At 49.8% G+C, this 13444-nt stretch overlaps 3 protein-coding genes across 3 annotated transcripts; 1 reads left to right on the forward strand and 2 right to left on the reverse strand.

Moving 5' to 3' along the window:
* Positions 1–3944: 3944 nt before the first annotated feature.
* On the forward strand, positions 3945–5808 carry V8C40DRAFT_77463 (major facilitator superfamily domain-containing protein). Its single transcript, XM_083223415.1, has 4 exons — positions 3945–4261; positions 4336–4553; positions 4635–4859; positions 4919–5808. The coding sequence occupies exons 1-4, from the start codon at positions 4029–4031 to the stop codon at positions 5635–5637; spliced, it is 1395 nt and encodes a 464-aa protein (XP_083069391.1). The 5' UTR covers positions 3945–4028; the 3' UTR covers positions 5638–5808.
* A 25-nt stretch (positions 5809–5833) lies between these two features.
* V8C40DRAFT_253584 (SDA1-domain-containing protein) lies at positions 5834–8371 on the reverse strand. Its single transcript, XM_083217651.1, has 3 exons — positions 8278–8371; positions 8183–8218; positions 5834–8125 (listed from the first exon to the last, which is right to left on the reverse strand). The coding sequence occupies exons 1-3, from the start codon at positions 8322–8324 to the stop codon at positions 5980–5982; spliced, it is 2229 nt and encodes a 742-aa protein (XP_083069392.1). The 5' UTR covers positions 8325–8371; the 3' UTR covers positions 5834–5979.
* Positions 8372–8715: 344 nt separating this feature from the next.
* Positions 8716–9297, reverse strand: V8C40DRAFT_253587 (uncharacterized protein). The gene has a single exon (XM_083217652.1). It carries the CDS (start codon positions 9247–9249, stop codon positions 8791–8793), a length of 459 nt encoding a protein of 152 aa, XP_083069393.1. The 5' UTR covers positions 9250–9297; the 3' UTR covers positions 8716–8790.
* Between the last annotated feature and the right edge of the window lie 4147 nt (positions 9298–13444).

Genomic DNA, 13444 nt, shown 5'->3' on the forward strand with positions numbered 1-13444 from the left:
GCTGCTTAATTGGCTCACAGGTCCTTGGCTGCCGATCCTATTGCTTGTTCTGGTTCTGCCTTTCTGCTTGCCTGGCACTCTTGGGCCTGAAGCTTCCGTGTTTTCGTCTGCAGTCATTGTCGGCGAACTTTCAGGCGGCTTTTGTGACGCTGAGCGAGTGTGTGCGAAGACAGATGTGAGGAGAAGGATATGATGATCTTGTGGAAGGGGGAAATTCTATTTTGGATGCAAGAGCTTAATGCTAGTAGAGGTGGAAGGTGCAACTTCCAAATGCATGTGGCGGCAATTCACATGCTCTTCACTTGGCGGGGCTATTAGTAGTAGTTACTAGAGCATAGATTAATCAACAATCCTCTCACTACCTACGTATTATAACAAGGCACACAATGGTAGCAGATACTAGGGGAAGATGGCGATAGTAGCAGATACTAGAGGAAGGCAGCGATAGTAGCAGCTACTAGACTGAAGTAGTGATAGTAGCAAATGCTAGAAAAAATAGCGATAGTTTCTGAGAAACCAGGTATATGAAATTGGACTTCGCTACATCTCGCCATCACATATATCACTTGTGGCCGTTTGGGCGATGTAGACAAAGTTTGCGTGCCGGCCAAACACTCTCCTAATATCACCGTTACCTCTGTATAGTCTGCCAAATATTTTAGGTATACATTTGGCAGATCTTATATTCATATCTCGTAATCGTTCGCTTGTCTTCCGCTACTGGAGGTAATCGTATCACTGGGCGAACTTTTGATTCGTAAGATCGTTGCTGAATCACGAAACTTGCGAGACGAGAGTTCAAGTTCTGGGCTTTGCTGTAAAATATCGCCAAAGGTTGTCGATAGTAGAATCTTGGAGTGTTAACCACTTCAGCTTCAACTTTTTGCGGGAGATATGAAGGGGAATAACCACGCCAGATCGGATTATGCCTTCTCGACGACGGATACTCGTTTGGTGACGAGGGCGCGCAATTCGTTTAGTAGTATTTTAGTCGCGGGATATCGCAGAAAGAAAATCATTTCACTCTAATTGGAACTTGGTGGAGAACATCTCTTGTTGTGTCCGACTTCGACCTAGTCTCATGGTTGTGCCATACGAAGAAGGGGGAGCGAAGACTTGGATGGTTTCAGCTGAATGCTAAGGCAGCTATCGGAGAGCATTGTCGTCGCCACAATCCATAGGTTTTATCAGCTCTTGAACGCCGCCGATGATGAAGGTACGACAATTGCTAAATCAACCGGCCAAGCTGGTCTGTTTGTAAATTTCCCGCCGGAATCCAATTGGGTTCACGCGCACGAGCGAAGCCAGTACACTTCTGCGAAAGATATCATTCTCGGTAAAACACAATTCAATAGCTTAGCTTATAGTTGGTTGATAAAGCCGTATTGTGTATCAATATCTGAGGAGTCTGGTCATCGAGTCAGAGTTATTCGTCGATGCCTAATTCCACTTCATGGTCAGCTCTGTTCACCAGAGAAGTTGCTAGCCGGCTAACGAAGGAATTGCGGAGTATGTAAGAATATTGAAGGCTTAAAGAAGATATGAAGCATTGTTGGATTGATTCGGCGAACGTTATAATTAACCGACGAGATAATTCGCGTGTTGGTCAGTCCGATGACATACCGTCACAAACCTTTCTCGTCCGGAGCTCGGCGAGGCCAAATGAAATTCAGGAGATTGGGATCAATTTTTAGCATTTGGCATTCAATAAAATAATACGGATGGAATTAGAGCGTCGGGATACGATTCACGACATCTGGCAGAAGATATCAGACCCGATGACTAACAGGCAGCAGCAATAACGCCAAGCGCAGAGTCTCGACCCAAGATAGCCGACGGGAGAATGTGAAAAGGCAGCCAGCCACGCGATCAAATCATCCGATCTTAAGATATCTAGCGTTTGCGCCTCATCCTTGTGCTGTTCAGCTATAAGCAGAGTAACCCATCCTTGGAAAGCGGATTGCAGTAGAACGATGCGATAATCGATCTCAATATGTGGGCGAACCAAACGAAGCTTCTCCTTTTTGGCTTAATTGGGACAGAGGCTGGCGTAGTCTCCTTCGCACATGTGATCTAGTCAATCGTCAATGGTCGGTCGCCGCGTGTCGATCACGTTGAAGAGCCAAGACGGTCCATTTAGCATCTCGGTTCTTGATATCCCAAAACGCCACGCCTCGCGGCAGCTTAACGCAGGGCTTCACCAATTTAGCCAGTAGTCCGGGGCCCCGGAACCGTGACCTGCTTCTGGGGCTGAAAAAGCTGGAGCTGGAGCTAGAGCTGGAGTTGGAGATCTGGGGAAGAGAGGAGGACTTAGAGCCGTCGGGTCCTTTCCGACGGGAGCTTTCATAGGTGGACGGAGCAGAGATGTTGAGTCGGCCACAGATTAAATACCCGAAAAGCCTCTGACGAAGGTCCAACAGACATGCGTCAAGAGAATAAAATTAGACAAGTCGGCGTACTGTTCTAATGATTACAGTTGCTCATACATGGGTTAGGTATTAATGAGGTACAAATGAGATGTACAGGTACTGGGGGAGGAGAAAAGAATGGGAGACCAGGTTTCACGTGATGAGGACTGGAGGGTGTACTGTTGTTGCAACCTCAGGCACTGACTGAGAACGATATCGTTCCATCATGCCTCTTTATCTTCTGCCTGTAAATAACTTGCATGTCCCTCTGCAGGCATGTCCGCCCAACCCTTTGGAACAAACAAAACAGCTGCGAGATTTGCCATTTCGCTAACACCTCCGCACGCCGCTATGCTTAACCGGCACATGCTTCTTAGCCAATCCACAACCCCCGCGAGGACATCGGGGAAAAGATGTAAGCGCAGGGGGGGCCAAACGCGGCTACCGGACGCCACAAGTTATCAAGTGTGAGTGGCAATGCAGGCAGATGGTTGGATGGTACGGCAGACCATTTGGAGCAGCCTCTGATTTCCCCACGAACTTTGACGGGGAAACTGTTCCTTATTGTCCTGCTCGGTGGAAAATTCCACGGCTTCTAGCGCCAGCAGATCGTGACGCTGCAATACGTGTGCCCCCGCACAGAATCTGCGAGTATTACAGCCGAGACAGCGCAGGTTCAGCTTGGGAGGTCGTGTCACGGTGACGAGATTTGTGATATCCGGGGGTGGTTTCGTTTCTGGGGGACAAGGCACGCCGTCGGCCAACAGCCACTGTCACTAAACACAACCGTCATCGGCCCATCCTCCTCGTGCTCTCTGCAGCCAACCCGCCGGCCAGACTTCCAGGATTTCGGGCCAGCATTGACTCGAGACCCAGCATCTCAAGGATGCCAGGACTCGCTTCAGACCAATGGCCAGTCCTGCTCGTTTCCCCGCCTCCTTCTACCCCAGCAAGCCCAGACATCTCCACCACGAGCCCCGTCTTTTCTCCAGAGTTGCTAAAGGCGGGCTGACGGGTGTTTTATTTGCGTGTATAGCTTTAGGTGACTATCAAGCCTGCTAGCAATGGGCTCGGACACGAATCAACCGCTATCATCGCGGAGAATTATCCCTCGGGGCCGCCTAACAGCCGGGCGGCGCCACAGCAATAGAGCCACGTTCTTCGTCTGTTCTATGACCTGCGGGTAATTTCTCTGCCATGTGAACGAGATGCCTCACTGGACGCCACACTTAAAAGGACGCGGCCACAGACAACACTATGTGCCATTTGGAGGAGCGATTTTGCCGACGGGATTTTTTAGGGCGGCTGGGCTAGTACCAACCTGGAGTATGAGGCCGGTAATGGTCCGGATGATCATGTCCACATTTTACCAGGGAAAGCAAACGCTACAATACGATGCAGGCCATACAAGAAATTCCTCTTTACGAGTCAAAGTAAACCCTGGTTGGTGATGTGAGGGGCTGGTCGACCGAATTGAGTGATAAGGGTCGCATTCCCAGCGCGAAAATCGCAGCCTTGATTGAGAGCATCCCAGGCAACTTCACCTCTTTTTTCTTCTTCTCTCTCTTCATTTCCGTCTCTCTTCCTTTGGTAGGGTCTTCCAGATAGGAATCAACCACCATGGGCGTCGCATCCTTCTTCAAGGCCAGGTCGCTCAAGGCCAACGACAAGGGCCGCACAAAAGCTGCCGAGCTCACATTGAGGGAGTCCATCTTCCCAATCGCCCTCGTCACCGTCCTGTTTTTCCTCTGGGGATTCAGTTACGGCCTGCTCGACACGCTCAACAAGCATTTCCAGAACACGCTCCATATCGACCAGGCGCGTTCCTCTGGTCTACAGGCCGCTTACTTTGGGTAAGTTTTGCCATCTCACTGCGCAATCGGTCGCGCTTTGCCAAGGCAGATGAGCTAACATTGAGATTTTCCAGCGCATATCCATTGGCCTCTCTCGGACACGCAGCATGGATTCTCCGTCACTATGGATACAGAGCCGTCTTCATCTGGGGTCTCTTCCTGTACGCTGTAGGCGCTGCCATCGCCATCCCCTGCATCAAGGCCAAGTCGTTTGGAGGATTTTGTGCCTCCATCTTCATCATCGGCAATGGTCTTGGCTCTCTGGAGACTGCCGCCAATCCTTTCATCACAGGTATGTGACGCGATGTCGTCTAACTCAATTATGGTTAACCTGCCCCTCTCCGTCCATCCCCACTGACATGATCTACCCCAGTCTGCGGCCCACCGAAGTACTCTGAGATCCGAATCAACATCTCCCAGGCTTTCAACGGTATCGGCACAGTGATTGCTCCCGTTCTTGGTTCATACGTCTTCTTCAACTTCAGCGACGAGCGTGCGCTTCAGAACGTCCAATGGGTTTACCTGGCCATTGTTGTCTTTGTTCTTTCCTTGGCGACCCTGTTCTTCCTCGCCAAGATCCCTGAGATTACGAATGCCGGTGAGTTTTTATCTGCAATACAACCCCCTACCGCATCCTGCTAACGCAATGCACTCTAGACATGGCATTCCAAGCTCAAGAGGCCCACGGCAGCTCAGATGACCAGCCACTCTGGAAGCAGTACAGACTCTTCCACGCCGCGCTTGCCCAGTTCTGCTATACTGGTGCCCAGGTTGCAATCGCCAGTTCCTTCATCAACTATGCCGTGGCGACCAAACCAGGAACTTCGAGCAGTCTTGGCTCTAAACTGTTTGCCGGTGCCCAGGCCGCTTTCGCCATCGGTCGGTTTACGGGAAGTGGTATCATGCGATTTGTGAAGCCAAGATGGATCTTCCTCGTCTTCATCAGCATGTGCATCATCTTCATCTGCCCGGCCATCACTCAAAAGAACGACACCGGTATCGCTATGCTCTACGTTGTCCTCTTCTTTGAGTCTGTCTGCTTCCCCACCATCGTTGCCCTTGGAATGCGTGGTCTCGGAAGACACACCAAGCGTGGCAGTGGCTTCATTGTCGGCGGTGTTGTCGGTGGTGCCTGTGTACCCCCCTTGACCTTTGTGGCTGCAGAGCGTCACGGTAGCGGCATCAGCATGGTTGTCCCCCTATCTTTCCTCGTCGTGGCCTGGTCGTATGCCTTCTGCGTCAACTTTGTGCCCGCGTACCGGGATGTCGTCGATGCCTTTAGCGAGACTGACGTTGGCACCCAGGGCCACACGAACGACGAGGAGATTGCGGAGAAGATGGACCATGAGAAGCCCGTGGTTACTACTGTTCAGTAAATATGCTTGTAGAGCGGGGGGATATGGGACAAGGTGGTTTTGGTTTATTAAATTGGATTGATGAGTTTTCTTGGATACCAGTATCGTCGCTTGCTTTGTGACCAGCTTTTCCGTTGGACATATGTTATGCATATAATGATTTCATGGCAAATACATAACTTTACAACTTCATTCTCACATTGTGCTGCTTGTTTGTGTCCGAGTCAAATCTTTCTATTTCTCCTTCTTTGTCTAATCTCAAAGTTATATATGTAACAATGCGCTTTGTTTCACAACAAGTTGAAAAGAACAACTCCTCGTCTCCTATACCTAATGCTAATCCGCAGTCCAGCAGCATTACATCTATGTACCGTTCCTCCTCCTTCCTCCCCTCGTACTCCTCTCCACATGCCCCTTCAAGACCTTCCTCGTCTCCACCAAGCTCCTCTTCTGCTTGCTCTTTGCCTTGCCGAGCGTCATCAAGAAGTTCTTCTTGCGCTGCTTCTCCCTGTTGCTCGTGCTCTTTCCCGCGGCGTCCTTCTTGGACTTTCGGATGGCCTGCGTGCTCTTGTGCTCCTCGCGGTCCGGTTTGCCCTCCTTGGCGAGGGCGACCTTTTCCTCCTTGGTCAGCTTGCGCAGGCGGATGGGCGCCTCGATGTTCTCGGCGGTGAGGCCGTCGTCGGCGTGGGTGGGGCCGTCGGGGTTCTGCTGGTGTTTGTTCTTGCGGAATTTGCTGCCCATGGCTTTTTGGACGGAGGCTGCGGCGCGGAGTTCCTGGAGCTTGGCGAGGTCGGCGGGGGTGAGGATTGTGGTTGTGGCGAGCTTGGTCATGCGTTCGAGCTCGGCGGCTGAGTCTTCTTCATTGTCTTCCTCGTCGTCGTCATCCCCCTTTCGCTTCTTGGGAGCTGGCTCATCTTCGTCTGAGGAGTGTTCCACGTTGATCCATTCACCCTCGTCGCTGCTGTCTTCTGAACCAACCTCCCACTCATCAGAGTTGAAGCCATCTTCGTCCTTTTCCTTCTCGTCGCCAGAAACATCGCTTCCATCCTCTGGCAGGCCCTTTTCGGCGCGCTTTCGCTTCCGCTGCTCCTCTTTCCACTTGGCAAGGAGATCCAGACCCTCGATTCCGCCGACTTCCTCCTCTCCGAATTTGCGCTGCTTCATCAAGCCGGAGCTGATGCCCATGGTGGCGTCTTTGCCTCGGTCTCTCTTCTTGAGCATATCTGCGCCGACTTCTCGGTATAGAGACAAAAGACCCTTGGCGGCCATCATGACGCCCTTGTCCTTGCTCTTGCGGTATTGGACCAGATCTTGCAGCAGCGTCTCTGTCATGGCCAAAGACTGTCGAGAGCATATCTCCCGAATGGCATTCAGACCAACGGCAGCGACTTCGGAGGCCGATGCTTCAGAAACGAACTCGTTTGCAATCTTTTGAATGAGGGGCTCTAAAGCATCAGGGGGCACCAGGTTGTGCACACCTTGTGCTAGAGAGGCGAGGATTGATGTGACGGATTGTTGCTTGGGTGTAAGATATTTGATGAACCAAGAGTAGAGCGGCACAATGGTAAGCTTGTGTAGACCGACTAATCTGGTGATGAGCTGCAGAACAAGCAGCTTTGTATCCAGTGAGAGCTTGTTCTTTGTGCTCTGAAGGTGTTTTGTGAATAATTGCTCAGCAAAGTCCTGAGGGTCATGAAGCAAGTGTAGAGCCGAAAAGTTGAGCGGGTGAGGCTTTGACTTTTTCTTCTCCTGTCTCTTGACTTTGTCGACTGCATTTTTGTACGCCTGCTTCTGTTTTCTTGATTTCTTGTTGATGGTAATTTGATGCTTCACCTTGGCCAGATCAATCTCCTCATCACTGCTTTCGTCCTCGAGCTCCTCACGCTCCTTGTCACCTCCCAAGAAGAATCGCACAGATCCGATAACAACCTTCTCGTTATCGGCCAAACACGCCTCTTTCATGACATCGACTGGCTTCGCATCTGTCCAAATTTGTCGCTTCCACAGCTCGCGCGTCAGCTTAATAGCCCAGACGGCCCTTGGCGAAGAGCGATCTGCTGTGACGAGGTTGTAAAGCACGGCCTGAATGGTTCGGTTCAGCGGGTGATTTGTGGACTTGGAATTCGAGTTGCGCATGTCGCTAAGGATTTTCTGGAAGAGCATCTCTCGCATGGACTTGCTTCGCGAGGACACGAGGATCGGGAATAGTGTCGTCAGAAGGCTAGTGGAATCGATGACCTCTTTGCGGCGCAGCAGCACCAGACTGCCGACGACTTTGTCTCTCAGTTCGTGGTGAAGAGTTTCATGATTCTGTGATACAATGGCCTTCAAATCGTCTGGAAACGTCCGCGTCTCCTCGGGGTAGCAGTCGGCAACGTGCGCAATGAGGTCGATCATGTTGTGGAAGGATTCCACCGAGTCGGCGGCGGCCGTCGTCGGCGACATGAAGAAAATTTCGCGCTGAGCCTCATATTGCTCCCATTGCTTCAGGAAATCGTCCTTGTAGGATCTAGAACAACGTGAGCGATGGTCTTCTAAGGCGAGCAGAAGGCGATGAAGAGCTTACTTTGGATCCCGACGGATTTTGTACTGAAGACTCGCGCTGGCATGATTGTTAGCACAACAAGGGACAAAGGCGCATATTGATTCAACAAAACATACAAGTCCGCATCGATCTTCTCGAGCGCCGCGACCTTTCTTTTCACCATCTTTGCGACTGCTTGGGACGCAATGGAGGCGATTTTGTATGGGATTGATTTTCGTCTTGGCGGGACAGACTTGTCGAAGAAATTTTGGATTATCGGCCACTGATAAGATAAGGATAAGCTTAGCACCCGCCTAGCGTACAGGGGCGGAAAACTGCTGGATCGGGTACTTCTAGCAGTCAGTGTCACCTTGATTGAAGCGAATTACATTTCTCTTTAATGCAAGATAGATGCCCTTTTTTTCAGTGCAATACGACTCGAATGATAAATCCCATTTGCTGCGGGAACTTATGTAGCTTGAAAGCTGCTATGAGCCAACGTCCTTGATGAAGCCCTTATTCCTTTCATCGGAACCAGATCCCTGCCGATAATCCCATAACGCCTTGATGGAGCACTGTTGTCAACTTGCCGTTCCCATTTCCCCTCGTGGCGAGTGCCTTTCTTAGGAAACTCCATCGTGCGAATTGGTTCACAGGTCTAATTCTTCCTTTTGAAATGCCTCTTCGTGTGTTCGTTTGCCTCTCTTGATCGAATCTCGTGTCTTGCTTCCCTCATCTCTGATAGCATTCATCACGGCGTCATGTTTGTTCATTGCTTCGGCGTTTGCCCACGCACGATGCTTTTTCTCCATCGCCTTCACATAATGATTGAGGGCGTATGTTGCGGTTTGCATACGATACCGAACGGCATCAGGAACGCCTGGAGCGCTTGCGCAGTCCAGCAAGTCCTGAATCATGGTGTCTGCTGGATCTGTCGACCACATGGCTCGTCCAGGTAGGGTACGCGTCTCAGTGTATTCAACTGCTTCTATATCATCCTTTGCGTCATCCACCCATTTGAGTATGTCTGGTTTGTCCACAAAGATGGCCCACGTACGTAGCCACGTTTTCGTATCTGCGTCCATCACCTGAACGATTTCTTCGCTCATTCTCTTTGCGAGTTCGTCATTCACGCTGGCTTGAAATTTCTCTTGACGTGCGCGAGTGAGGTAAGGCTCCAGCTTTTCTATAGCTTCCGCCCTCGTGATGGCCACCCGAGTCGTAACCTGGATACCTGGAGGTGGCGGAGGCGTCTCTGGTCTTACGAATCCTGAGTAGAATTGTTGGCATTCAAGCATAATGCCCGCGTAGTTTCTCACCACATCATGTTCGCTGATCAGGCCTGTGGCGTCGAAGACTTCTACATCACTGTCCTCGCCGTTGCTATGGTCTGTCTCTGAGTTTCCTACATGTTTGTCAACCGTTTTTGTTCCCTCAGGCTGGCCGCACTGCCCCAGTGCTGCAGTAGCTACTGTCGGGTGGAAAATGGACTTACGTTCGTTGAGCGGCATCATGAAGATGGATCAGAGTGTTAACGACTATTCTTTCGTAGTCGTGTTTGTGTGTCGCAACGCTAGTGAAGACTTGAGCGAGGATTTCAGTGGTGGTGTTGGAGAAAGAAAAAAAGGTGAAGAATGAAAGTGAGCGATCGAAATTTATTCAACTTCTGAAGCTCGCGTTTGACTACGCGTTCAGCGTGCCCGTTGGTCGCCAGCTGTCATCGTGTTTGAACAAGTGGCATACAGCTGCGTTTCTCCTGCGTGTGTGCAGCTTCGTCGATGGATTGGGGCCCAATTGTCTGTTTGATTGACACGTTTTTGGAGAGCAATACTTGCAAGTCCTCGCGGGTGTACTATCGGGGTGAATGGGCTGAATATAAAAGCACGTTGCGAGATCAAAGGATTGGGTAACTCGAAGTACGACAGCCTCAGTGGCTACTTGGCCCCAAAGTACATAAGGGATAATCTAGGTTGATGAGGCATGGTGGGTGAGGTCGTATGTCTGTGATCCAAACTGTCCAGCAAGGATCGGTCCATAAGAGTGAACAACAGGAAGGCACACGACCAACTACTTCGTCGACTGGCGAGTCGGTGGTATGCGCATCTCATTGTGATTGTCTGTTTCTTTCCATGCTTTGTCTTGATCTTGCAGAAGAGAGAGGCGTGCCATGCAAGTATTCGAATGTCCATTGCCTTGAAAAGGGAGTAAAACGGCATACAGGCAGGGAAAGAGGTTGTATGTTTGACGGGACAAGTTTCATTACTTATATGATGTACTGAGATGTTCATCATAAAGAGGAATGTAACTCATATTGAGTAAAGGGTGTGGTGAGGGCTTGAAAAGCGCGTCGCAAAGAAAAAAAATGATCAAACACAGCAGATGCCACAGGCAGAGCTGCCAAACCCCCAAGCCCCCGAAGGACGAGCTAGGCTGGAGGAGGTCTGTTGATCAAGATCTCCCGATTCCATGTATAAGATACATTAGAAGTGTTCGTTGGTATAGCACCAGTCGAAATGGTTATATTCGCAAATCGTCGTTGGTGTGTCAACCGAGGCGTGGTGTGAACTTCAAAAACGAACCGAAAAAGGGGAGTAAAAGTAAATACATAGCGGCCGTCAGTTAAGACTACCAAAACCCCAAGTCTTCAAGGGACAAGCGAGGCTGAAGGAAGTCCGTTGAACGAGGTCTCCTAGTTCCATGTAAGAAGGTACAGTAGAAGCGTATGTTGGTACAACACCAATCGAAAGAGCTTTATTCGCAAATTGTCGACAGCGTGTTAACCGGGGTGCGGTTTGATCTTAAAAAGCGCTCCGCAGAGAAAAAAAGGTAACAAATAACAGCTGCCTGATAAGGCTGCCAAACCTCCAAGTCCTCAAGGGACAAGCGAGGCTGTAGTACGTGCTCAACCGTAGGTACGGGAGCATCGTACGGGTTTCATCAAGTGACTGAAAGGTCGCAGTGAGGGCTATAAAGCGCATCTAGAAAGAATAGAGTAACTGTATAACAGCTGCCGAACCTCAAGCTCTTGGAAGACACTGGATTGTAGAAGGATGTCTTGTGAACGAGATTCCTGTGTTTCGTGTAACAGCGTATACTAGAAACGTCTGTTAGTACGACACCAGTCGAGAGAGCGGCCCTCGCAAATAATTATAGGCATACTCACCGGATGCAGTCAGAACTTCAAAACCGAATCAGAAAAAAAGGTAACAATACCGGCTGCCGACGAGGCGCCAAACCTCCAAGTCCTCAAGGGACAAGCGAGGCTGTAGTACGTGCTCAACCGTGGGTACGGGAGCACAGTACCATCGAAGAGAGCGACAATCTCATGATCTTCTTTAGTTCAATCCATGCCCATTAGTCTTGGTAAAACACGCATCGCCGTTGAATGAAGATTGACCAACCGTATGCGAGGCCCCCAGTCCGTAAAGAACAGGCCGGGTCGTCTGAGGTTGGACGACGGAGATGTCAAGACTTGGAACCGTATCATGTCTCCAGTAAACATCGTTGAGGAGAGCGGCGTTTGTGTGCTTGTGGGTAGATGGTGCTGAGATAGAGCTCTGCTGCTGATTTCATTGACGTTAGTTGACGCAGATCTAATTGTGAAGAGGGCTGAAAGGAGGGAAAGATGTACTGAGCTGGTTCTGAAGGGCAAAGCACGTACCTGTAACAGGGGGGATTGAGTGACTGTGATGAAGACGAAGAAGAAAAAGACTAAGTCACGGAGAGAATATTGTTGATGTGATGGAAAAAGTGTGCGATCACCTGACTACACGTGCGAACCACAGACAGATGAATAGCCCTGATTGACTCGATGTTGTGTGCCAGATGGCATTGGTTAGCGAGGTGGTTGACAGCTGGCGCACACAATGAAGCTGCCAGGCTGTTGGGGGTCTGTCAGGCGTCTGGTACTGACAACCATTTGCTGAACAAAGAGAGCCAGAAGTCTCTTTATGTTGAATGGACTCGTTTGTGAGAGTGACGGGCAACGAACAATGCGGCTCTCTGCTATTCCTGTCGGGTTGTTTTTAAATGGTTTCAATTGATCTATTCCCCGACCCAAGTATCATCCAGAAGTTCGTCCAACCACCTGTTGTTCGCAGTTATCTTGTCCTTACTAACCATGACTGTAGTGTGCTGTTCCCCCTGGACGTTTGTGGCGAACGAAGCTGCTGGGGACGCAAGTGTTCGTTTGTAAAGCAACATTCGTATGTACGGATAGTTGTAGATGGACTCCAGATCTACCTACCCAACATTGGATCATTCACCCTGTACGGCAACATGCAGGGGTGGTGAAGCAAGCAAGCGCACTCAGGTGAATTGACTACTGCTTGTCTATATAACTTGCTTCAGTTGGCCAGTTGGTTTGCGATTCATCTTGCATTTTTCTATCACATCTTGCACAATGGCTGAAGAAACGGCTGCACTGACTGACGGCAACGCTTAACTTGGGCCGTCCATGTGGTCAAACAACACTCTTACAGACACGGTCATCAACAACTTGCTAGTCTGAGAAAATACACCGATCTCAACGGATAACTGAGACGCCGACATACGCAGTGAACCACTATTTACGCAAGACGCAAGACAGAGGCGTGGATGGGCGGTGGCCTGCCTTGATCATTATGGTAAAGCCTCCATAACATGGTAAAGGAGACAGATACAGTCGCTCTTCTACTATTACTGCTTTCTCAGCAGTTCAAAATCCCATTTTACCGACCGAGACACGCCACCCCACCAGCACCCGTCACGACCACGGAGCAACGGATAATCAACCGCGGACAAGCGAACAATGTGCTTAAAGAGTGGACAATCAAGTACGATAACGAAGGTTTCTCGCAGGAGACGAACGAAAAAATTGAGTCAATTTTTACTCCTGAATTGATTCGAGTGCTGGGACCCGACACAAAGAGGTGAGTTGTTAGATTTACCAGAATGACGAAGAAACGCTACCTCGAGGAGTGGATTTCTTCTAGTATTACCACTTTCTTCTACTACTTACTACTCTCTACTACTATTACTACTTTCTTCTATTATTTGCTACTCTCTGCTACTATTATTACCCTCCTCTACTATCGACATTCCCTTCTACTATCGACATTCTCTTCTACCACTTACCAGTACCCAGCCAAGCTGCATCTGCTTGATGATGTCGTCAGAGATGAAATCATAGCCCTAGAAGAAGAACAATTGAGCGAGTCAACATTAGTCGAGTATCAGACTGAAGAGACAATCAGTCAAAATTACAAAAATGTCAACCGACAGCATTCACAAACCTACTAGCAACGCTGCCCAAGCAGAGACGGA

Source organism: Trichoderma camerunense, assembly GCF_050948025.1.
Source record: "Trichoderma camerunense strain CBS 138272 chromosome Unknown V8C40scaffold_18, whole genome shotgun sequence".
NCBI classification, from domain to species: domain Eukaryota; kingdom Fungi; phylum Ascomycota; class Sordariomycetes; order Hypocreales; family Hypocreaceae; genus Trichoderma; species Trichoderma camerunense.